The sequence below is a fragment of the Girardinichthys multiradiatus genome, chromosome 23 (assembly GCF_021462225.1).
Source record: "Girardinichthys multiradiatus isolate DD_20200921_A chromosome 23, DD_fGirMul_XY1, whole genome shotgun sequence".
Taxonomy (NCBI): Eukaryota; Metazoa; Chordata; class Actinopteri; order Cyprinodontiformes; family Goodeidae; genus Girardinichthys; species Girardinichthys multiradiatus.
This window is the reverse complement of record NC_061815.1, coordinates 11,878,497-11,904,464: the sequence shown is the minus strand read 5'-3', so window position 1 is coordinate 11,904,464 and position 25,968 is coordinate 11,878,497. Positions and strand designations below refer to the sequence as shown.

The following is a 25,968-nucleotide window of genomic DNA, read 5'->3' as shown; positions in this document are numbered from 1 at the left end:
ACCATGGTATCACTGTGCTCAATTGGCCCGCCAACTCTCCTGACCTGAACCCCATAGAGAATCTGTGGGATATTGTGAAGAGAACGTTGAGAGACTCAAGACCCAACACTCTGGATGAGCTAAAGGCCGCTATCGAAGCATCCTGGGCCTCCATAAGACCTCAGCAGTGCCACAGGCTGATTGCCTCCATGCCACGCCGCATTGAAGCAGTCATTTCTGCCAAAGGATTCCCGACCAAGTATTGATTGCATAACTGTACATGATTATTTGAAGGTTGATGTTTTTTGTATTAAAAACACTTTTCTTTTATTGGTCGGATGAAATATGCTAATTTTGTGAGATAGGAATTTTGGGTTTTCATGAGCTGTATGCCACAATCATCCGTATTAAGACAATAAAGGACCTGAAATATTTCAGTTAGTGTGCAATGAATCTAAAATATATGAATGTTAAATTTTCATCATGACATTATGGAAAATAATGAACTTTATCCCAATATGCTAATTTTTTGAGAAGGACCTGTATATAGATGTTTGTGCTCCCAATGAAATAAACACATGTAGCATCTAGAAAAGCACTCTTAGAGCGCACACCTCCGCCAAGGCAATAATGTCTTTGACGCATGTCAGCTTTGTTAGTTTATTAAGAAAACAAAGATGAGCTTTACTCTGGATGACTTCTGGCCACTGCGTGTCAGCTGCTGACACGCTGAGGAACCATGTGGGAATTTCAAGATGTCACACCATGGTCTGGCAATGATAAAGATGCCTAAAAAAAATCCTGGATCCAGATGCTGCTCCGCATCACCACCAAAATCTAATCTGCTCCTTGTCCTAATAGGCACTTCGTCTGAAATGTCATCCAGATCCATACATACCTTTTTGAGATATTCTGCAGAGATGGACAACCACAGAGAAAAAACATTAACCTCTGTGGCGGATGTAATCATCAATACAAATCTTTTCATGTAGGGTTGTAGTGAAGTAGTTTTGAGTCGTCAGTATCAAACAAAAAGGTCCAGAAAATGAGCCGCAGCTACCGGAGGAAGGTCAAACTTTATTTATTGAAACTGCTTGCATACAAAATATATTGCACTATAACCAGACATGTCCACCCAAACATCTTAAATGCAGGTAGTATGTACAAAAGAGAAAACAAAGATTAAAATGCCCAAAAAGTGCACACAAGGTTTTACAGCTTTTTGAATTACCCTGGTTTAAGTATCTACAGATGCTCTGCAAGTCGTCACTTTCTGGCAGTCTATAGTTGAAAAGCCCATAATGTGAACACCTAGTATTCATTGATGTTACCTTCTACAAATACCTGCTGTCTGGCATCTGAGCTGACAATGAAATATACTATTTTGATTCACCTTCTTGTGTTAGCCCAAAACGAACTGCAGTGGGGCTTCACAACCGGTCAGGTATCTTTAACCGTCTGACATAGATGTCAGGTTTGTGTGAAGTGAAAAGCCAGAACAAAGCAGGATCTTTGGACTGCATTTGGTAAGACACCACTCTGTCGTGACTTCAGATGAAAGATTCCAAACCTTCCAAATCAGGTCAGCGCATTAACAGTTCTGATCTATAGTCAGGACGGCACTCGTGACGTGCACCTGCAATCATGCCTATAAAGTACATCCATCCAAACAGATATAACTCTATTTCCATTTTCCAATTAAAAAGGTCTAAATGTTAAAGGCAGGCTTCTAGACCCAACCTTCAGTTCCACTAGCTTACAAAAACACATTTCTAGGTGAAACACAAGTGGGTTTACAGTGATTTGCAAGTTTTGAAAGCTTTGCTCCTTAAAAAATACATTATTATGGTTTAAACAGTTTTATTAGGATTCATATTCATGGGATCCCATGTAAAATGTGCAGAAAACGCTGCACCAATATGTCTTAAACGCTGCACATGGAGCCATTTGGCAGCCGACTTTCCATTTTAACTGGTTCAGTTATTTGAGATCCTAAAAGGGTTCAAGAGCCATGTGACTGGCTGCAACCAATGCTGTCCATGCATCGTGGCATAAGGTGAAGGTCTTGATAGTTAGTACACAGAGATGAGCTTCATGCCATGGAATGAGCTGTACTGATCTCAGATGAGTTGTTTAAATGTCAGCTTAGTAGTTAACAGCAGAGCTGCAAAACAATGTCACCACCAGTCAGTAAAATGTTTCCTAAGCAACAGTTCCTCAGTGACCTCAACTGGTCTGCATGCAACAGTCGTCTTTCACGTTAGTGTTTTAAAGTATTTACATACATTGGTCTTGTTCAACGGTACAGTTTGTTAGTGATCTCCATAATAATCCGACCTAAACACTGAAATATTTTTCAGCTTTTCCTCCCCAGCACTAATCTAGTCTCCAGCGGGTGAAAATACATCCACCCTGAACCTGGAGGTCCGATAAAACACCAACACCCAACCAGAGGTGGCGAGAATTTCCTCCAGTCTGTGTGGCAAGAGCTAAAGTGAAGGTCTCCAAAACATTTAGAACACTTTCCAAAAAAAAAAAAAAAAAACCCAACAAGTACAAGATCAAGGTGTACTATCTATCCTGTGGGACATAAGTCTGCCTAGCAGTACTAAAAATGTTTTAAAAAGATATCTAGGGTATTTGTAGATGACAAAAATAGACTGGCTATTTGTTTTTTATCAGTACACTCAGAGCAAGAAAGTCCAAGTATCTGGAGTCATTTTTAGCTTAGAACAAAAGGGTTCGGTTAGAACAAAGCTAAAAATATGGTGTTTTCCTGCCTGTTTTTACACTTTCAAACCCAGTTTGTTAACTTTTATGACAGATTAAGCTAAGCTAACTATCCTCATAGCAGCTGCTGGCGCTCTGGAATCAGCTACACCTTAGTTAGAAACCACTGGCATATATCTTTAACTTTGTTTCCTTAATAAACAAATACTCCAAACACATTTCAAAACACAAAACTCTTTTGAGTTTTTGATAACAAAAACACAACATGATAGAACCAGGGTCATTACAGCCAAATGGTTCCAACTATAGAAAGAGAAAAAGCTCCAGCAGAGACCATGAAACAGACTGAGTGATGAGCTCCGGTTCCACATCAATTCGCCCCTTCGCCAAGTCGTACCCCATTTCATACTCAGGTGTTGCCATTGTGTAACCTTTTTCTATTCTGTACCCGTGTACTAAAACCATGGCATGTTTATCATTTTCATGAACTATATTCATAAAATGCTGAGATATTTAAGGGACTTCAATGTTTTATTTTCAGAGGAGTTATCATTGTATCCGTTCCCTAATTTTGATCGACTCCAATTTGGGCCAGTTGTCTCTTAAATAACCGGACAGATCTGGACCCCTAATTAAACCAAAACAACCCTGAGTCACATTTGGCTTGTAGACATTTCCTGGAGTGATAACAATACATTTCCTTACTGTAGACTAGTAGATGACTATAAAAAGGTACTTTAAATACTATTGTTAGTTTAAATGTTGTTAAAGCAAGCATGAACGGCGGGATAGCCAGCATGAAATGTCCTTCGGTGACCGAACCCCAAAGCAAAAACTTCAGGTGCCAAGACGCACAAAACTATTAAGGTATGAAATGGCGAAGAGGCCAAATGATCACAACCTAAAAAACTCACCAACCTGTATATAGGTAAGTGCCCCGAACATTTTTCTCGTTACAATAGTAGAGAAATAGAGAATCTAAATATTCATGAAATCTTGACATTTTGTTTTAATACTGTCATTATTTATCAGTGACTTTCATAAAAGGACAGTTTCCCTCACTCATTTGGTCAAATTCCCTGAGGGGGTTCAGTATTTTATTCAGTTTTGGGTAGTTTCATCCTGCCAAATGCAAATTAACACTGCCAAACTGTTCATATCAACCGTAGTTAACCCAATCCTACTGGGGAGGGTCCTCCTTCTCTGCACAGCCTCGAGTTTATTCTGAAGCGCTCTAGCATTTAGCTTGATATTAAACAAAAGAAAACAAAAAGAGGAAACGGCATGAGAGCGCATTTGAAAAGATTGTACAAATCTTTTCCCCAACAAATAATGACATCATTATATACAGTATGCCGCCCTCCATGCTAGTTTAGAGCTATTTTTCTTTAAACATACCGTAGATGCTGTACTGACAATACAGATGTTACTTGCACTGGACCCATTGGTCGATGCACTGCTTTGAATCCTTATTGGAGAAACTAAATGCAAGGTGGTAGCGGTGTAAACAACTGAAAACCAAGTCATAACATTAGCGAAGGAGAAACTGACATACATTATACCTATTTTAAATGGGAAAAAAAGACTTGGAAAAACAGAACCTGTTTCATGATTCATTACTCATGTCACCATATCCTAAAGCGTTGTATAAGTTCTACGTGCCAATGGCTCTAAGGTGTACGCTTTCAGCTCATGACACCTATTTTAAAAATTATGTCAAACTCTACTAAACGTATTAAGTCCAGATGAAAAATGTTCATGCAATGCAAGATTTAAAAAAAAAAAAACTACATAAACCACGTGTGAAGACCTGGCTTAACCTCAGCCACCTCTTCGGTTCATTTATCAGGTTTTAAAGTGGCGTTAGGAGTAAGTTCACTTACTACTTTACACCCAGAAATGAAACTTTAAAAGGGTGCATGTGCGTTGCATAAGCAGCCACTCAAAACCAGCACAGAATTTCACAGATCCTCTGGACTGGGTCATGAGCTACAGGCGTCAGTCTGTCAACTGCACTACGATACACCTTCAGGTCAGGTGGTTACAGACGCTACCTCCTGATGTTCTGAAACCACCAGACTCATGATGCCCTGCTGTCAGACTTTAGCCGAAGCTTAGAGAGCAGAAGGCAGAGAAACGCACAAGTGAGTTCTTGTTGAACATCGAGACACCAGGACTACTGAGAAATCCTCGATCCCTGATTTATGTCTAGGTTGTGATGCAAGCCGCAATCGAAGGCACGTGTCACGAAATGGACTTAAGTTTTCCCCTATGCATTTAGGTATCAGGGACACTTGCCTTGGAGCCCAAAAATGTTGACTTTCCTTAAAAATTAAGTTTCTTTTTAAGATTTCTGACAAAAGAACTTCTGCTTCTAGGAAGATTTGTTAAGTAGGCCAAAAAGGTGAGAAACGTGCGATGTGCAGCTTTCCTTATTCAAAGGTTTCATTAGAGCCACTTACTGTCTCCTGGCTTCAGTATTAGTTATGCCTAAACTTTCTTTCTTATGAAACTTTACCAAGTCTACAGTTAGGTGACTTGAAAAATGCCACCATATTCTTCAATGAGAATCACAGGAAAGCAGAGGGTTGTGTTAAATGAGAAAAAGCCTATGGATTCACAGATTAAGAACATTTCTGTGCTTTCCAAGATGCTGATAATTTAACTTCTAATCATTTTTTTCTTAAACCATGAAACCAAAAACACCTATAACTATATCAGCCCATGTCCATTATTACAGCCAGTTTGAATTAGGGACTTTAATAGAAAAAAATGACAGTAAATTAATCTTTAAGGCTTTCTCGCCAGCTAAACTGTACTGACCTCTTTCATGCTAATCATTCTCAAAAATCAGCGAATACAACATTAAAATGCATCATGAAAACAGTTCAAAGCTGTCACATTGTTTTGACCTTCATCATGTGAAAAACTCTAGTGGACTTCTTTAATTTTTAAACAGCCATTTCTCCCATGAGGAATCACAGAATCTCCATTACATGTCATTATGCTGATGACTCTTTCCTTAAAATGAGATAAATGTACAGACAAGGAGGAACGTAAACCCAAAGCACAAACAAAAAGGAAGCCTCATACTGACTGAACAAGAAGCTCTCACAGTTTATGAAAATCACAGGCACATAATGACCGCTTCACTGACTTTCTCATAGCTGTTTGCATCTTCATATACAAGATGCAGCCAAAATGTGATTTTTAAGAAAAGGTAAATAGGAAATGGATAGATCACAAATATGCTGGTCAACCAGATGTAAAACCTCAACCAAAGCAACTGATATTTCATCTACAGTTAGACAGAAACATTTAGAAATGAATAGACTTGATGAATTCATAAGTTAAACAGGAGAACATTCCTGTTTGAACTATTTTACTTGCCCTCCACTTAAATTGACTTGTTTAATCTAAGTAAATGGAGGCAAGACCCAAAGTAAATGCAGGTTAGAGCCTTCACCTAACAGCTCTTTAGTACCACTGTGAATCAGTGCAGTATAGCCAAAACCAGTGCAGGTGTGCTGCGATGACGCCATATCAGAGTATCATCCCTGTTTGAATATTCTGTTTTACAGGCCGGAGCCATGAGTCCGTGGTTTTACCTTTTTTCTCATATTAGTGATCTGCTCACAAGAGACGTGGAGCATTTATTTAACAAAATGACAGTTGATATTGATGTAGTACAGCCAGACTTCTGGAAGCTCCTGCTGTGTCTTAGTTTGCTTTTAAACAGATGATTCACACCAAAGGGCCTCAGATTCATGTCTGTATGTTTCAGAATGGGTTTGACAGTTTACAATATTTAGGCATCAAATGAAACACAGGCCTTTTAAATAACAGCATCACGTAGAGCTTCGCTTTAGGAGTGCATTCCTATTTGTATTTCAGTGTGAAAAGGTACAAAACAAAAGTAAAGTGCCATCTGCAAACATTTTCCCCACTACAACACATCTCCCATGTACAGGTTATTTGAGGTGACACTTAAAAATCTCAGATTTGCTACTTTGTTGAAAGAGTAATCTTTATAAATCTGGTCTCGTGTTGCAGCAGACTTTAAAATGTTGGATTTTGGAGTTTTAGACCAATAAAACATGTTTCTACACTGGTGGGAATACACTGAACACAGCTTAGACTGTGATCATCAGTATAAATATTTAAAGTGTATGTAGATAAATGGCTGAAATTATTTCTACAGATCTCTCTCGTTGTCTTCATTTGTTTACATTTCTGTTTCTTCCTGCGAGCGTCTGAATGGAGCGGGAGAAAAACATTTTTGTGATTTTGATAGTCAAGTGGAAGCTTTTCTCCAGCTAATGCTTCTGTGACAGAGGAGCTTTTGTCAAAACCTTCTTTTCCTCTAGTCCAAAAACCGTCCAGTTTCTTCATTCCAAAGAACAGGAGACAACACCAGGCAGGAGCAAAGCAGACAACCTCTGGTTTAAGACTTCACTGAATATTTCCATGCTGATGGAAATGTGTGTCCTCTTGTGTGTGACAAAGACAGGAAAAAAGAAAAACGCCAGAGATTGTAAGATGGTGTATGAGAAGTTGCCTGTGTGTGTGTGTGTGTGTGTATGTGTGTGTATTTGAGTGTGTGTGAGAGAAGGTCCTCCATCGGTGGATCTACGACACTCCGTTCACCAGTGCAGGAGCGTCCTGTTTGTCCTTCTTCATCACTCGATCTCTCATGGGTCTCTGATGATGATGGCGGGACTGGCCTTCCCCTCCGATGCCGCTCTGGGACGAGGAAGGCCCACCTCCTCGCCCACCTGACGAATGCTGGACGCTACGCTCATTGTTTCCATCCACACGAATCTGCGGGATAAAAGAGAACATTACATTTTTTTTTATTAAAGCAGTGGATTTCAAAATTATTCATACCCCTTCAACGTTTCACCTTTTGTCAAGCATATTTTTCTGACTTAATGTGATCAATACAAAGTAGTTCTTAATTGTGAGGAAAATTAAACTAGGTGAATTTTTTTTTTCAAAAGAACTAAAAATTGTTGTGTGTGTAAATATTCAGCCCCCCTTGGATCATCGTTTACAGCTGGACAAAAATCCAAGGATCCACACCAAAATAATCCTGAAGAATCTGGTCCATGCCAGTGGCAACATCTCAAGGCAGACCGTCCAGCAGGCTTGGATGCAGACCAAGGAGGAAGCCAGCTCTCCAGGCAAGGCTTGGTCAGATGAAACAAAAAATTGTTTGGCCACAATGATGCAGCCTCGGAGACGCATTCGGCCCCATTGTCAAGCATGGTGGTGGGGACATAATGCTTTGGGGGTGTTTTCAGCCAATGGGAGAGGCAACCTAATCCAAGTAAATGGCATCACGTTAATATGATTTAATCATATCAACATTTAAATTTGCAGCAAAACAGCAAAGGATCATTTTACTTCCTCTTCACAACTTTGTACTATTTTGTGTTGGTCCATCACATAAAAACCCAATGTGAATACTTTTGCAAAGCACTGTTTATGAACCTCATATCAACTATTATTTCTATATTTAGTTTAAATATATACAGTTAAACAATATCAATCAAAGATTACTCTACTTTTACACCTGTTCACAACTACACTGATAAATCAATCCAACATGAATCTGATAAAAACATCTGATCAGTCTAGACTAGGCTGCACAGTGTGACATAAACTTGCATGAGTTGTTTTTGAAGCACCGCCTAAAGAGGATTTAAGGAACAGAGTTTGACTAACGGGGCTGGAATCTGGGACCTGCAAGTAGGAACCTGCATCTCTTGTTGTTTTGAGTCAGAAGGTTCATTTAGAACTAAATATACCCCAAGCACCAAATACAAAAGTGATTCATAAAGCTGTGGCATTCACATGATCAAGTGTAAAATTCATTGTATAATGACAGATGAAGTAAATCAGAAAGTGAATCTTGTTGGACTCCCCACAACCAAAGTGTGATAAATGAAGGATGATCTGCAGGTGATCTGATATTGAGATAAAGACAGAAACAGGATATCTAGAAGTGAACCTTTTTTCTGTGATTTGCATCTTTCCTGCTGGTCTATTAATTGAATTGAAGCATTTCAATTTTGGAAAGGTGAATTTTCCCTAAGTGTGCATTTTATGCAGGCCACAGTCTCAGGTCTTTGTACTGTGTGCTGCTCCTCAGATGGAGGATGTAATGACCTGGTGTTGGCTTGCCCCACAGCATGTCATCACCCCATTTATACAGTTCTTATGGGTTACGGTCGAATTCAACATAGCCTGAAAAACGCATTTGCATTATTTTGCTTTCCTGAGGCAGGAAAATAACCAGCTGCCTAATGATCCTCCACATTAAATGTGAGCAGCCTGTCCTGTCACTGTCACGCACCATTATTATACACCTAGTGCTTTTCATCACTCTTCCAACTGAACTAAAGGCATCTTGATCTGATCCGTCCAGCGGCAGCAATCTGTGCAGCGTATTTTAAAAGTCACGACCTTTTTATGTGTGCATGAGTCGATAAACCTTTATATTCTAGGCTGTGTACATTACTTTGGCCAAACAAATCTGGGTTTTCTCTTGCAATCCAAGTGCTATTTTTACAATTAATCGATTAATAATTAGATAACAAAAGGTGCCTAAAATGAGTTTTTTTTTTTTACAGAATTTGGACCAGGTGAAGCTAAACCTACGCCACTGGAGGAGTTCTGGATGGAGCATGTTTACAGACAGAGAAGGTTTATTATCTTAAATGCAAAATGTACATACTTTTGTGCAATTTTACTGCTTGGAGTGGGTTGATCTTTGACCAAATGGCATGTTTTAGAGTCTGTATTCTCCAGTTAATGATTACTGGATTACTAAATCTGATTAACTGTTTCAGCCCTAGTTCAAAGCAGGTTTATGAAGCAAAGGACCACTTCATTCAGATAACATTCATTATCAGCAAACAATTAACGGGAACAGCACTGAGGTATATCATGACCCAAATTATCAACAAGTCACATCAAACAGAAAGGAAACACGCCAGCTTCAGAAAACTGTTCCGCATGAAGGGAGATGTGAGCTTCTGACTGCAGCTGTGCGCTGAGCTAGAAACAAAAGGCCGAGTCCTGTTGGGAATCCTGTCGCTGTCAGTGAAAACCTTCGGAGCGTTGCAGTACGTTTATAACCCTTACCATATGAGGACCATGCACTTAACATCTATTACCTTTCAACAAATCAATGAATGGCATTGATTTTAACTGGACCTGCTAATAGCAGATGTCTGTTCTTGTACAAAACCTTCTGATCGGGACATCCCAGCATATATCACTGAATAAAAAACTCTTTTGGTCGGCTATATTCCCATTTAAAATATGACTCTCAGAGTAAATAAGAGGTGAGTTTTTTGTTGATGAAACCCAGCAGCGAAAGAGATTTATGGAGCCCATATTTGCAAGTGTTCACCTGTAGCGAATCTTCCTGGCCTCTTGGCTTAGACTCTCTTACATGACGAAGTCTTGGCTCGCCCCACTGCATGTCATCACCTAAACAACAAAAAATAGATCCTATTTAGTGAAAAAAAATAATACAATCGTCAGAGTCATAACTGATTGCATTTTCAAAGTGATCAGATAAGGGGCATTTTTTCTGCAGCCAGCAAACAATGCAAAGAAAAGGTATATAAAAATAAACTACATATATAGTATGAAGTGGTTGATTTCATTCTGCATGATTAAACACATTGATAAGCTTTTTATTTATTTCAGGTAGCTAACCACTATTCCTGACAGTAATTCCAACAATCTGTCAGAAATGCTAGCTGAGGAAAAACATTCATTCCTCACCTTTATATCCTCCCCCTCCTCTCCCTCTCCCTCCACGTCCCCTCAGACCTCCACCCCCAGCTCGTTTTCTCCCGTCTGTCCGTCTGGGCAGAGACCCGCCTCCTGTCATCAGCTCCTCGGTGGGGGCGAGGGACCAGTCGCTGAGCTCTTCTCTGTGGTCTGACTCTGTCTCTGAAGCATTGGACGCCTCTGAGTTGGTACCTGTTGGAATTGGGAGTTAAACGTCATTTTGACTTTCAGTAAACAAGGAGGTTTCATAAACAGGATGAAATAAAGTGAACGTACCTGAGGTGAACGCCGCCCCTCCCCCTCTCCGGCCTCGACCACCTCTTCCTCCTGCATAGGGCTTTCCTCCTCCTCCTGCTCCTCTGCCCATTCCCATTCCCATCCCCATACCGTTATCGAACACATAGGATTTATCTTTGGGGTTTCGGGGACCTGTCCCCCCCCCTCCACCTCCACCTCCTATCTGTCTCAGCTGCTCGTCAATCTGAAGGCGCTCCAGGCGCAACTGATCCACCTCCTATAGACACCAATACAAGACATGACATTCCCAATGAGACTATATGCAACCTTTAAAGTCCATGTCAGGATACAATCTAGTATTCTTTTTACATAACACTGTATTAATCTGGCTATTGGTATGCAATGAATGCTGTAACACAAACCTTTAGGTAATTGAGGTGATAGTCCAGGAGCACCGTCGCATTGGAAATACTTTCCTTGGTCCCCACAAACACAAAAGGAACCATTCCCTGAAGAAGAACATCAAACGCAGTTTAAAACTTGTTGCAGATGTCTGTGCACCAGGTCTCTCAAATTAATCGATATAATTCATGCGAAAAAATGAATTGGAAAATTGATAAGCTGAGCCATTTTCATCTCCCCATGCAGACACACAGATTCACAGCCCCTCCCCTTCCTGCACAACCTGAACAACCAGGAGCTGCTGCTGAACGTTTAAAACTCTGCTGGGAAGCAGGTCCGGAGAACAACCTCCAGACGCGGTCTTTAGCCGACGATGAAAACACAAAAGCATTTTTCGCACGTTTTGCCTGTGAGGCAGGTGAACTGAACACGCCGAAGGAAGCCGATGAGCTCAGCTGCTAGCTGTTCTACAGCCGATGCCACTGTTTGAGAGCAACTTAAAAAGGTTGGTAAATCTCCTGTATCTGCAAAGTTAAAGTGGTAAACATCCCAGGCAGCATAAGCTAACATTATCCCTTTAAATAGTAGCAATTTACTGATAGCCCCATTACGCCAGGAGAGGAGTCTGCGCCAGATGCTCTGTGCTACTGCGTCTACGATTTAACGCAGGAAAACATCCCTCAGCAGACAGCTCCATCGGTTACTAAATAGTGAAGAGATGAAAAGACCAGAGCACCCCCTATTACTCCTCTGTTTAATTAGAAAGGCATTATTGGCGAATAATAAAACAAGCAAACTTTAACTAACGTTGAACCCAGACTAAAGCTGACGATCAGAGCAGAGATTAGTCAGACCTTGCAGCGATCTACCCTGATGTCTGTAGTTGAGCAACAAAGAAAGTCGTATTTGACCAGAAACACAGAAACTAACACCTGCTGCTAAATCCTGTAATCTATATGCACCAGATCCATGTTTACACTGGAAAATCTATTTTGTGATAGAATAGAGTAATCCTTTATTTATCCCTCAGTAGGAAAATCTGAATGTATGAGCAGCAAAGTGACGGGCAAATGGAAATACACAGACACACATTAAAGATAACTAAAAAAAAACAATAAAAATTAAACAAATGCACAATCCAAGGTAGACACTTTCATAAAGAATATTAACACTTCAACTAAGTGCCATCTTGTCTACTGTTTAGTAATAAAGGGAAGTGACCAAAATTCTTCCCCACTGACCTCATCTGCTGCTGCCGCCGCCGCTGCCGAGGGCTTTTTGTCGTTCTCAGGCTCAATTCGAACCCTCACCACACCAGATTTATCAACCACTTCCTGGATCAGTTTGCCGTTCTTGCCGATCACCTTTCCTACAGGGGAAAATCCCATCAGTGGCAAGACAAAATGTGTGTTAGAATAAAAGAATTATCTCAATGTCTCAGTATGCTCACCAACTAGGTTTCGGGGAACTTTGATGATATCTTCAGAAAACTCCAGGTAACTCCTGGCTATTCGGACAGCATCCTGGTCCTGGCAGAACAGGAAAACATGGCCGATTAAAAGGTTTGGCCCATATTACTCTCTTCTTCATCACAGTGTGGAAACTTGTTAGTGTGCCTCTTCATTTGCAGCAACAGCCCGCCTACCTCCCCGTATATGTGGAAGGTGCACGTCTCTTCATCCAGGTCAATGTTGGTGACTCCAGGAACTTTACGCGCTTGCTGAATGTTGGCCCCGTGAGTCCCGATGGCCAGACCCATTAAATCATCCCGAACCGCAAACTGTTCATGAAACCGAGACGCCAGCTGTCTGGAGCTCTAAGGTGCCACACACCACAAAAAAAAAAAAACAGTAATTCAAAACTTTCCCTTTACTGAGAATCTATTGCAGCCACAACCTATTAAATATTTTATTAGAATGTTATATGATAACCCAATAAAACAAGGGATCTAATTATGACGTGGAAGGAAAATGATACATGGTTTTCAAACTTTGACAAATTAAAAGTGTGGCCTGAGTTTGTATTCAGCCACCGTGAGTCAACGCTTTGTAGAACCATCTGCCACTGGAAATGCAAGTCTTTTTGGATACGTCTCGAACATCTTTGCCCATGTCCAGCTGCTGCACAACAGCTCAAGATCAGTCTGATCAGATCAAGATATGATGTGAACAGCAATTTTCAAATGATGTCAAAGATTCTTAATTGGACTTAGGTCTTGACTTTGAATAGTTCATTTTAACTCTTGACTTAGACTCAGCTCTGGTTGTATTTTTACCTCAGTCTAAAGTCTTTCATACCCTCTAACAGGTTTTCTTCCCATGTTGCCTTGTATTCTCTTAATCTTCCAATCAGCTCTGGCCAAATGCCCTTTCCCTGCTTAACAGGAGCATCACAGCATAATGCTACCACCACCATGTCTCACAGTGGAGATGTTTGTGTTCAGGGTTATGAGCAGTGTTAAATTTCTGCTAAACATGGAGTTTTACATGTAGGACAAAACATTTCATTTTGGTTTCATCTGACCAGAGAACCTTCCTGACCTGTCTGCTGTGCTCCACGACATTCCTAAAGCTTTGTTCTCTAACAAACCTCCTGAGGCCTTCACAAAATATGTGGATTTAATCTCGCCTTAGATTACACACAGATGGACTCACTTCACTAATTGAAATACCTATGAAGGCAATTGGTTACAATAGATTTAATTTAGAGGTGTCAGAATAGAGGGGACAGACAACAAATTCACACCACTCTCCTTAGATGTTTACTTTACATTTTCCTTCCTCCTCAAAATTATGCATAACTATGTCTTGGTCTACTGTGTAAAAATTCAATACAATAAATAATGCTGTTTGTAACAAAAATGGAAATATTTCAAAGGGTGTGAATCGTTTTGAAAAGCACTGTAAGTGTGTGTGCCCAGCAGCGTACCTCCAGCTGCCTGCTGGCCTCCTCGTTCCGCATCATGAGCGACAGTTTGGTGCGGAGGCTCCTGAAGTGCATGTCGCTCATCATGTTGGCCCGCTTTGTTGTGACCTCATTCACTGACTGCAACAACAATTAAAGCCAATTTCACTCAACAGGATACGACTTATAAAGGATCAATGCAATCTGCCATGGGCGAGCGAGAACACAGAAGATGACTGTGAACATTAAAATCCGTTGACGTACCAAGATGACCAGCTGCTTTTTCTCCGAGTCGAAGGTGACACTGAACGCCCCGACGGCCTTCTTAAAGTCTTTGTGTGCCGACTCCTTGGAGCACCTGGGAGCACAAGGAACAAACGTGAGTCCGTTTGCTTTACATAAGCCATCAAAGGACTTTTGTTTCTGGTGAAAATGGAAAAGTTTCGTTGTGTTTCTACTATTCGTTAACACGACAATATGCTAGTCTGTGAAAATGGCACAATTTGAAAACTGGTTCCAGAGTGTAATGGTTTGAAAACATCCTGGTCTCCATTGTCGCGTAGATGGAAAAAATGGTTCTTTCTGGCGGGGAAGCCCAGGCTCACCCTCCATATGACTGAAATCAGTAGTTATTTATGGGCATGCGCACATCATAATGGCTGCTGATCAGTTTAAAACCCACAGAAGAAGAAGATATTAGCAATAACAATAGCAGCTGGCAGAGTACTTACTGGTGCTGCTGCCTCTTTTAAATCTAAAGATGGTTCTCTGAAAAGTGCTCATTGTCTCCTCCGTTTTCCATTTCTAAGCAGGAAGTGTTTGCGCATGTTGAATTTCAAAGAACATACCGCCAACTAGTGGCTTGGTGGGGGAAATACATCATTTTCACATCTGTTACTGTGTGAACGCAGATTAAAGTTAAAACGTTGTCGTGTAGACGTGTTAACAGAAACAGAACAAAAATTCCATTTTCAGTGGATCGTTGTCGTGTAAACAGGGTCTTATAATACTTAAACACTCTAAAAAGACAATGTTAGCATGAAGGATACTTACATCTGTCGCAGATCTTCTGGGACATCCAGCCTGATCTTAACGAAGGTGTTTTTAGTGGCTGGTTTATTAGGGTTGACCGGCCGTAACCGCTCCAGCGTTACGATCTCGTTCAACGTGGCGTCGCATGCAGCGTACTCTATCACATAAAACTGAAACAGGAAAGGTTTAGGGTCGAGTGATCTAAAAGGAAAACTTACAACAGGAGAGCCGCTAAAAAAAGCCTAGCAGCTGGTCTTAGAATAGAAAAGGGCAGATGGTGACATATGTTCTGTGTTTTTCTAGTTCAGACTTGCCAGACATTCTAGACCAAGTTGGGATAGGAGCAATTAATGGTTGGTGATTAGTTTTAATGGAATAACAGGCAGCGGGTCTGATCAGTGTGCACTAAGCCGTCCACCTACAGGTCCTTCTCAAAAAATTAGCATATTGTGATAAAGTTAATTATTTTCCATAATGTAATGATGAAAATTTAACATTCATATATTTTAGATTCATTGCACACTAACTGAAATATTTCAGGTATTTTATTGTCTTAATACGGATGATTTTGGCATACAGCTCATGAAAACCCAAAATTCCTATCTCACAAAATTAGCATATCATTAAAAGGGTCTCTAAACGAGCTATGAACCTAATCATCTGAATCAACGAGTTAACTCTAAACACCTGCAAAAGATTCCTGAGGCCTTTAAAACTCCCAGCCTGGTTCATCACTCAAAACCCCAATCATGGGTAAGACTGCCGACCTGACTGCTGTCCAGAAGGCCACTATTGACACCCTCAAGCAAGAGGGTAAGACACAGAAAGATATTTCTGAACGAATAGGCTGTTCCCAGAGTGCTGTATCAAGGCACCTCAGTGGGAAGTCTGTGGGAAGGAAAACGTGTGGCAGAAAACGCTGCACAACGAGAAGAGGTGACCGGACCCTGAGGAAGATTGTGGAGAAGGGCCGATTCCAGACCTTGGGGACCTGCGGAAGCAGTGGACTGAGTCTGGAGTAGAAACATCCAGAGCCACCGTGCACAGGCGTGTGCAGGAAATGGGCTACAGGTGCCACATTCCCCTGACCTGGGCTACAGAGAAGCAGCACTGGACTGTTGCTCAGTGGTCCAAAGTACTTTTTTCAGGATGAAAGCAAATTCTGCATGTCATTCGGAAATCAAGGTGCCAGAGTCTGGAGGAAGACTGGGGAGAAGGAAATGCCAAAATGCCAGAAGTCCAGTGTCAAGTACCCACAGTCAGTGATGGTCTAGGGTGCCGTGTCAGCTGCTGGTGTTGGTCCACTGTGTTTTATCAAGGGCAGGGTCAATGCAGCTAGCTATCAGGAGATTTTGGAGCACTTCATGCTTCCATCTGCTGAAAAGCTTTATGGAGATGAAGATTTCATTTTTCAGCACAACCTGGCACCTGCTCACAGTGCCAAAACCCCTGGTTTACTGACCATGGTATCACTGTGCTCAATTGACCTGCCAACTCTCCTGACCTGAACCCCATAGAGAATCTGTGGGATATTGTGAAGAGAACGTTGAGAGACTCAAGACCCAACACTCTGGATGAGCTAAAGGCCGCTATCGAAGCATCCTGGGCCTCCATAAGACCTCAGCAGTGCCACAGGTTGATTGCCTCCATGCCACGCCGCATTGAAGCAGTCATTTCTGCAAAAGGATTCCCGACCAAGTATTGAGTGCATAACTGTACATGATTATTTGAAGGTTGACGTTTTTTGTATTAAAAACACTTTTCTTTTATTGGTCGGATGAAATATGCTAATTTTGTGAGATAGGAATTTTGGGTTTTTATGAGCTGTATGCCAAAATCATCCGTATTAAGACAATAAAAGACCTGAAATATTTCAGTTAGTGTGCAATGAATCTAAAATATATGAATGTTAAATTTTCATCATGACATTATGGAAAATAATGAACTTTATCACAATATGCTAATATTTTGAGAAGGACCTGTACATCTTAAGGTTAGTGAAAGCTCATAAACTAGACAGGGTTACTCGAGTCGGACAGAGGAAACAGATGGTTGTAGAGAAATGAAAAAGAAAACGTGTTACATTAGAAAAAAACAACAATATTAAACAAAAATGCGGGCCTCAGTTAAAAAGCTACTGCCTTGCCACTCCTCTTCGCCCTTTCATGCAAGGGGGATTAATGTAACATTTAATGAACTTTAAACGTCCCATAAGTCTGTCAAAAAAAAAGAGGCGAAGCACCTTTAACAAACATGAGAGAAAGTCCAATTCCTTTCTATTCAGAACCCTGCTTTTTGAATAGGCAGGACACATACTGCACCTATTTTATCCCTGATTTGGATTTCTGTTTGTGATCATTTACAAGAGTATAAACTCAGGGCTACAATCAGACAATCCAGACATCATGATACACTTTGATAGGACATGTGGGTAAAGTGTGACTTGGCTTCATGCAGCAATTTTGACATACAGTGCCTTGCAAAAGTATTCATACCTTTTGAACTTTCACACACATTTTATCACATTGCATCCACACTTCAGTGTATTTCATTGGGATATTATGCCGCAGACCAAGAACAACACCAAGTAGTGCATAATTGTGAAGTGGATTGAAAATAAAACATGGCTTTCATTTTTTTTAAAGATATAATATGAAAAGAGGGGCAATAATTTGCATGCAGCCTCCATGAGTGTTAAAACAACCTTTTGGCGCAATCACTGCATGTGGGGGGAAGTCTCTACCTGTTTAGTCAAATTGCATGAAAAGCATATGGGAAGGGCAACTTTAAAATCTTGCCACAGATTCTCAATTGGACTGAGGTCTGAGCTTTGACTAGGTCGTTCTAATACACAGACATGCTTTGATCTCGACCATTCTATTGCAGCTCTGGCCGTATTTTTAGGGTCTTGCTCCTGCGGGAAGGGAAACCTATTCCCCTGCCTCTAACAGGGCTGTCCTCCAGAACCGACCTGCATTTAGCTCCATCCATTTTCCTGCTGAAGAAAAGCATCCCCACAGGATGATGCTGCCACCACAATGCTTCATTACAGAGATTCAGGGTGATGGGTAGTTGTATTATTCCACCACACATTAGGGACTTCTGAGGGCATTTGCTGAACTGGATTTTAATAAAGATGGGATTTTACAGGGTAATAAGAGTCAATAAAACTGAATACAAAGTTTTATTTTTTTGTTGAAAAACACTTTCTTTTCATTTCACCTTTATGGTACTTAGTTGTGGTACATCACCAAAAAACTGCAGTTTGTGTTTGTTACATGAGAAAAGGTTGAAATGGATATAAATAATTTTTCAAGGCATTGTAGACACAAGTATTGAGTTCACATAAAGCTTTAAAGATTTTAGTACATATTGTGGTTGGGAGGTTCAGTTAATCGCTTGGCGCACCTTTAAATCTATTATGAAGGCTGCATAAACAGCAGATATCAGTTAATTTATGATTGTTTTGAAGTCGATTCTAAAAGGTACTGCTGGGAAATGGTTTTCATATGATTATGTAGATGCAGCCATACCTCTCCTTTGACCATGCGAACCTTGGCCAGCCACCATCCACATGGCTCTTTGTCATTCGCCCTGGAGTATACCTGACAAACACACACACGGTTAATTTTTCAATAAACTCTGCACTGATTTTAAATAACTAATGTTGCTGTAAAGCATCCAGGACAAAGGTGCAGGCCTGGATTTTAAACTCCATCCTTTGCACTTAACAAGCTTTGGTGGTGATTTTAAAAATTCTATAAAATACTGAATTATTCCCACCTCGACTTCATCGCTCTCATTTATCTCTTTGCTGAAGCCTGTCGGAGGAGGGAAGCGCACATCCTGAAACGGGATCTGACGTTCCGGCTGCCAACTGGGACACACAAACATTAAAAACAGCTTTCATAATAGTGACCTTAGAAAAAAATGATTACTCCATTATGTTTGCCCATGATATTACTCACTTGTTTTCAAATGCTACAGTGACTGATCCCTCATGGACGTCCTTCACAAAAGCCTGGTAGAACCACAGAAATGAATAAAGATTCACTAGGATGCATTGTTCTGGTAAAGAAAGGCTCCACCATTACTCCAGCTGACTCCCTATTAAAAAGTTTGAGCCTTAAGTTTAAATTATGTTTGGCTGTTTCTCACTACAGTTTACATGCATGTGCATAAAGGACTGCAAAAAGGACACATCCTGCCTAGAAGGAAGAGACAGCTTCTAAGATTCAGTGTCTTGCCCACGGATTAGCACCAGCCTTACAGGCTTGCTTTCAGGGATAGATATGAAGCAGAACCCTCAAAATATTCAATGAAACCTTTTTAAAACCTGCCGGAGTTGTAGAAGTGAACAGGATTAGAGTTAAGGAGTAACATTATTCCAGCAAATAATTTGAAATGTATTTAACATTTTTTAAAGAGTTATGCATATTTATCATCTGCTGGTAGTGAAGTGTTATAGGCATTTGCTGTTGCCCTTATAAGAACAAGATATATACTACAGAAACTCATCTGTACACACACACACACACAACACTTGCCTAATGTATTTATCAAGCCCACTTTTCAAGTCAAGATCTGTCACAAACAGATGGTAATTTACTCTAAAATGAAACATCTCACCAAAAGTGACTCCAGGAGGACGCTGGTGTAGGGGTGACAGCCCTCTGCTCAAAACATGAGACTTTACGCTGCATTTAATCTTGTTGCAATGCCGAGACCAAATATGAAGTGAACTCCAAAATCAACACTGGGGACAGAAGCATCAGCATCTCTACTTTTAACCGTACGCCCTCCTCCACATTACCACCATGGAAACAGGTCACATCTGCTTATCAATACGATGCTGTTGTGTATTTCAGGATCCTCTGCGTGATTTGTTATGTACCAGAACCACACTTGTATTAAAGGTTACAACATAAGGTGTTTTTTTTCTTGATCTTGTGAAGAACAACTGCTTCAGTAACATGCCTTCTGTGGAGTTCAGCATGTCTCTCTCTATATTTAATGTTTTGTCAAATAGAAGTCCCTGTGTATGTCTGTCTACAACTGAGTTCACGGGATTGACGTCTTCAGTTAAGAGACATTTCCTGATCAACGACATGCAACAGTGACAACCCAGTCTGACCAGTTAATTCACATATTTCTTCAATTTTCGAGAAGGCTCCTGGTAACATTTTTCTATTTAGTTTTACTACGGACCTTTTTCAAGACCTTTATACATTAACGCTGAAATGTAGATAAAAAAAGTCATTATATTAACTAGAAAAATGGCATCTTATTCTCGCAGCCACAGATATAACATGTCTCTGTTCCAGTGTAATGTGCAGCCCTTAAGTCTGTGATTTTCTAATTTTATTTAGTCACAAACAACTAAAATTATTAACTAGGTCTATAAAAACTCAAGTAGTGTTGTGGAAAATCATAGGAAGGTCTAAATTTATATCCATCGAAAAGCATTTATGTTATAAACTGATTTTATTATATATATTATATGTGACAGTTGTGAGCATCCGTAAAACCGAAAGTCCATCACTTGAAAGGAAACAATTGCGTAGATAGTAGCCTGTAAATAACAGCTCAGGTTTAGCAGTGACATGGTCAGAATAATACTAGAGGTCGTAGTACGGAGGTAACACAAATAAAGCGTTAGTTTGGTTAACTGGTTTATTATAACACCAACCAACCGATCTAGGTGGAGACTGGCCACATACAGAGGCCCACGTCCACCAGCAGCCATCGCAGGGCTAGCTCGGCGCGGTTATTTTTTTCTTAGTTAGCTTTATATTTGAACAAAGTGTTGCCACTGTGATGGAGCACGATTTAATGTATACTACTTACCTTATAAAAGGCTCCACTTGTCCCTCTCACCTCCAGAACCAGCTCCTCCATGACGTAACTTATTACAGCTCGCTAGCTAGCTAACTACCGTTAGCAAAGTTAGCAGCTAGCAAGCTGGCTAGCCCGCTGCTAGCCAAGGTATAGTTCCCAACCGTGGGCTTCGCCGCTTTTCCAAATGACGGTGCCAGCTGGATGCAACAAGGGGCTACGATAACCGCGTGTGACGGTGATCTTGTTCTCCGTTTTGCACCGCCTATGAACTCTGCGTCTCCTCTTCTCGGCGTTTTAATTCGGAAGGAGGATGAAAGGCAGATGGCTGTCCAAGTTAGCCTGTGTAGTAGCTGGTTAATGTTTTGTGATTAGTGGGGAAGCAGCTACTGCTGGCTGGTTGCGCCTCTCCATCATGTGACGTATCCGCTTTCTTCCTCGGCTACCATCAGAGGCTGCTCACCCTAAAGCTTTGCCTCTCACTGCTTTCCGCGGGAAATAAGGAGAAACACATCTAATACAGATTACAAATGAATGAAAATATGTGAAAATGTTCTGCTGTTTACCACCAGTTTTATCATGAAGTAAACAAATAATACTTTAAGAGATGAAGCATATTTTACTGCCATAGTTTCAAACTGTGATACAAGTACCTTTGGTGGTACTTTTAACTCTCTTTTGTGGTAGTAAGAGTAAATGTGTGTATCAGCCATTTGCAAGGCAAATAAAAAGCTAATTATATGTCATGCAGAACTAATGAGCAAAAAAACAAACAAAAAAAACCACACCACATTGATCTTTGCTTCATTCAGATACTGTTGTTGAGAATTCAAATCATTTACTTTCAAATACTATGTGTTCAGTTTGCATGTGTATGCATAAAACTGGAATATATTATGTATTGTAAACCTGGGACTGCAGGGAGAGAGAGGTCACAGCGGGGTTCAGGCTGGAAGAAGAGTCAACCTCAGGTCAGGATGTTCGCCAGCAGCTGTAAGCAGTAAATGCCGGCTGTTGGGCATGGTATAGATAATAAAGTACTCCCATCGGGGTTGGCTAATTTACAACGACGACACAGACTTCGTGAATAATTCTTGGAGGGGAAGTTTCAGCTGTCAGCTATGAAGTTCGTTGAGGGTATAAAAACCTTTAATACTGATGGTCAGACAGACCACTCGGTGAATACAGCCTAGCTTTGCTGATCCGAGTCTCTCCCTAAGGCCTTAGGTAATCTTTCTTTCTTTGTATCATTCTTTTTGTATTTAATTATGCATAGGAAATCATTGGACTTATTTACCAAATTAAACTTGTGTTAATCTTAATTTCCTGCTCTGTTCTTTCTCACAACATCCGGACTGGGGTGAGGTTGAGGCCGTATTATTTTATCTGGTAGAATTATTTTACCTCAACACTGTATTTGAAAGATCTGCACAGCTCTAAAATAACTTAACAATGCACTTAACATTGTCCAAAATATGCGAATTCCTGATAAAAGGTTTAAAATACCTTAGTAAAATTTAAATGCATACATGTAAAAAATAATGTTCTTTAAAGTAATCATCTTCATCTGCTAGGGTTAAAACGTTCAATCGATTGAAATTTTGTGTTTTCCCCCTTTTCTGAGAATATCTTAGCGCTTGCGAGACCCTGAATTATTATATTGGGTCCAGACAGTGTTATTCTTAACATGTATTGAAATAGTCTGTTCTCTGGAGGAGTAAACAAAAAAAAGACAGATTTTTAAAAAGAGTAGAATCCAAATTTCCCAACAGCTATCTAATGTAGACAATGCAGAAACTCTTCTATGTGTTTGTGAGAGCTGAGTCAAAGACAGAAAGACATGGATGCACCTCTGACCACTTGACACACCAGACAAGAATTTTTTTGTCTTTCAGCAAGATGGAAGATTTTGTGGATTATTTATGGCTCTTAATCCAAAAGAGTGGCTGTGTGTGCAGGTTTCTGTGTCTGTGCTGTGTTTCTCTCCTCCTACAGGGTGTGACTGACAGGTACAGGTGCTTCTCCTTGAGCCTAGTCAGCTGGGGCTTCGTAAGGAGCTAGAAGGCATCAGTCTGTTGTTGCTACCAGTGTCGTAACCTGACTATGTTCTGCATTTCTATACTTGCACCTTAGATTTGCTCTATCTGAGTTTCTTACCTTGCCTTGCAGATCTGATCATTCTGGTGACTGTGTCCTGGATTCCTTAAGCCTGCTGTCTGTGTCATGTTTAAGCCAGTACCTGGAACAACTCCCTTCCTCTCCAGTTGTGAGTGTCCCTTCCACTCCTTTCTCCAGCCCTGCTTGTCTGAGAACACCTCGTGGGAGCACCATCCCTTTGCTTACCTGCCTGTCCACCCTCCAACACAGTCTGCTCTGCTGATGCTTATCCCACATTCTCACTATAGCCTCCACCCAACAAACAATAACATCTCTCCTCTTCTCCTCAATGCCAGTGCAGATCCATCCTGCTTAGCCAGGAAATATTCAACCTTTGCACATATTACAAATAAACTGTAAAAACTGCTGTTCAGTCTCCATAATTGTGTCCACACCCAGAGTCGGTAAAGCCAACAATATGACACCTTCCTGTTTGTTTTCCCAATTTGGGGCTCACTTACTTCAAATATGCAGTGCAAATGAATAAGAATATAATTTTTCTGCTCTTTTATGTGACAAAATATAATACACGGAAAAGTCCTGTTGTGGCGCTATCTTAATAGCACCACAACTTGTTCCTTGTTCTAAAACGTTTGAGAACCACTGTTTTACTCCATTTTGCTCTGTACGGTAATGTGTATTTTCTCTAACCTCACTTTGCCATGACCTCCTTGTGCAATCGCATATAAATGGCAATCTGTTACAAATGACTGTCTTTTCTTTGCTTTCAACAGTCACCAATAAGATTTCAGAAACTAGGACAGTGGTTTATTTGAATTTGATCTTTTCAAGCACTTGCAGAAATGAACAGTCATTTTCAAGGTTGCTGATTCAGATTTTTATTTTGTTATAAAATACTTAATAGAATTCAAAATGAAAATATTAGTTTCAATTGACATTATGGCTATTCAACACTGAAAGGCTGATTTACTGCTTTTAGAGGATGGTCTGTCTATAGTTATGTGCATAATTTATGTAAAGTAAAACTAGGGCATAAAAGCCCTAGACCTAGGCTATTTTTTTATCTGTTTAAAACTCATCTTTAGAATGCAGGAGAAACTATGACCTGCTACAGTTTTAATTTTGAATGAAAAAAGGTAAAGTTAAAGGATAAATAATTCCATAGTCATTCGCAATTTGTATCATCTAGAAATGCCTTCCTTGACTGGCACCATAGCAACACCCCTGAATCCAGTAGGCCACACGAGTAGAGCTGACAGTCCAATGAAGCCTGAGCATCGGCTGGGGAAAGAGACGTCGCTGACCAAGCAGAAGGCAGAATAGGATGAATGGATGGTTGGAATGCCTGAACTCAACAAAGGAAGTCAAAACTGATAAAGTTTTCTCAGCATTTTTATCTGAAGTCATGTTGTGAGATTGTAACAGTATTACAGAAGAAGACACATATGAAGAACAAAAGATGGATGCACCCCTGAAACACAAAAACCTACAAGCAGCAACAATGTAACCTCTGGTTTATTAGTCTGAATAAGGTAATCATAAAATAAGGTAAAACCACTGTGAAGGCTTTTGTTAAGAGAACAACAATACATTTTGTATTTTACAGCACTTTCGGAATGTTAAGATAACACTTAGAAATTAGTTTTGTTTCAGTCCATACAACCTATACAAAAGACTGTTGCTAATCATGAGGGTAGCAGCTCCCATGTGAATGTTTTCAAATATTATCACTTTATTGGGATAAATGGTGTGAAATGATTTGGACATCAAAGACAAAGTAGTCAAACTAGGCCTTCTGTAATATGAAAAACTACAGTTTCGATTCCGGGCTGCACGGTGGCGCAGTTGGTAGCACTGTTGCCTTGTAGCAAGAAGGTCCTGGGTTCATTTCCTGGCCTGGGGTCTTTCTGCATGGAGTATGCATGCGTGGGTTCTCACCGGGTACTCTGGCTTCCTCCCACAGTCCAAAGACATGCCTGTTAGGTTAATTGGTAACTCTAAATTGCCCTTAGGTGTATGAATGAGTGTGTGCGTGGTTGTCTGTGTGTTGCCCTGCGATGGACTGGCAACCTGTCCAGGGTGTACCCTGCCTCTTGCCCATAGACTGCTGGAGATAGGCACCAGCTCCCCCACGACCCACTATGGAATAAGCGGTAGAAAATGACTGACTGACAGTTTCGATTCCAGGGAAAATATTTGATTAAAGAAAACTGAAACACCCAATGAGCTCCAGCTAACAGCTACACACGTGGACACAATTGTTGGTACCCCTCAGTTAATGAAAGAAAAACCCACAATGGTCACAGAAATAACTTGAATCTGACAAAGGTAATAATGAATAAAAATTCTATGAAAATAAACAAATAAAAGTCAGACATTGTTTTTCAAACATGCTTCAACAGAATTATTTAAAAAAAATAAACTCATGAAACAGGCCTGGACAAAAATGATGGTACCCATAACTTAATATTTTGTTGCACAAATCACTGCAATCAAACGATTCCTGTAACTGTCAATGAGACTTCGGCACCTCTCAGCAGGTATTTTGGCCCACTCCTCATGAGCAAACTGCTCCAGTTGTCTCAGGTTTGAAGGGTGCCTTTTTCAGAGGGCATGTTTCAGCTCCTTCCAAGCAGAGGCCTGACTGAGCCATGGGGCCCAGGCCCCAGCAAGCAACCACCGGGAGTGAGCTGGCACACACTTAACCACCCAGCAGACACCGAGTGTGGCTGTGAAGAAATAGAGACCTAACCTGACACAAAAACAGGCACACACAGTCACAATCACACATTCCCACCATCATGCGTTCACATAAAAACACTCACACCCACAACCCCAACGTAAAGACACACATAAATGGACATCGTACTCCCACGTCCATGTATTGATACCCCAAAGGGGCAACCGGACCCAGGAGGTGTT

At 40.6% G+C, this 25,968-nt stretch overlaps 1 protein-coding gene across 1 annotated transcript; it reads right to left on the bottom strand.

The window, feature by feature from the left end:
- Positions 1 to 1,044: 1,044 nt before the first annotated feature.
- On the bottom strand, positions 1,045 to 21,397 carry fmr1 (FMRP translational regulator 1). Its single transcript, XM_047353343.1, has 15 exons — positions 20,941 to 21,397; positions 19,062 to 19,114; positions 18,877 to 18,970; positions 18,627 to 18,698; positions 15,115 to 15,263; positions 14,326 to 14,419; positions 14,086 to 14,202; positions 12,803 to 12,973; positions 12,608 to 12,686; positions 12,399 to 12,526; positions 11,178 to 11,264; positions 10,795 to 11,032; positions 10,510 to 10,710; positions 10,130 to 10,209; positions 1,045 to 7,530 (listed from the first exon to the last, which is right to left on the bottom strand). Exons 1-15 carry the CDS (start codon positions 20,989 to 20,991, stop codon positions 7,339 to 7,341), a joined length of 1,806 nt encoding a protein of 601 aa, XP_047209299.1. The 5' UTR covers positions 20,992 to 21,397; the 3' UTR covers positions 1,045 to 7,338.
- Between the last annotated feature and the right edge of the window lie 4,571 nt (positions 21,398 to 25,968).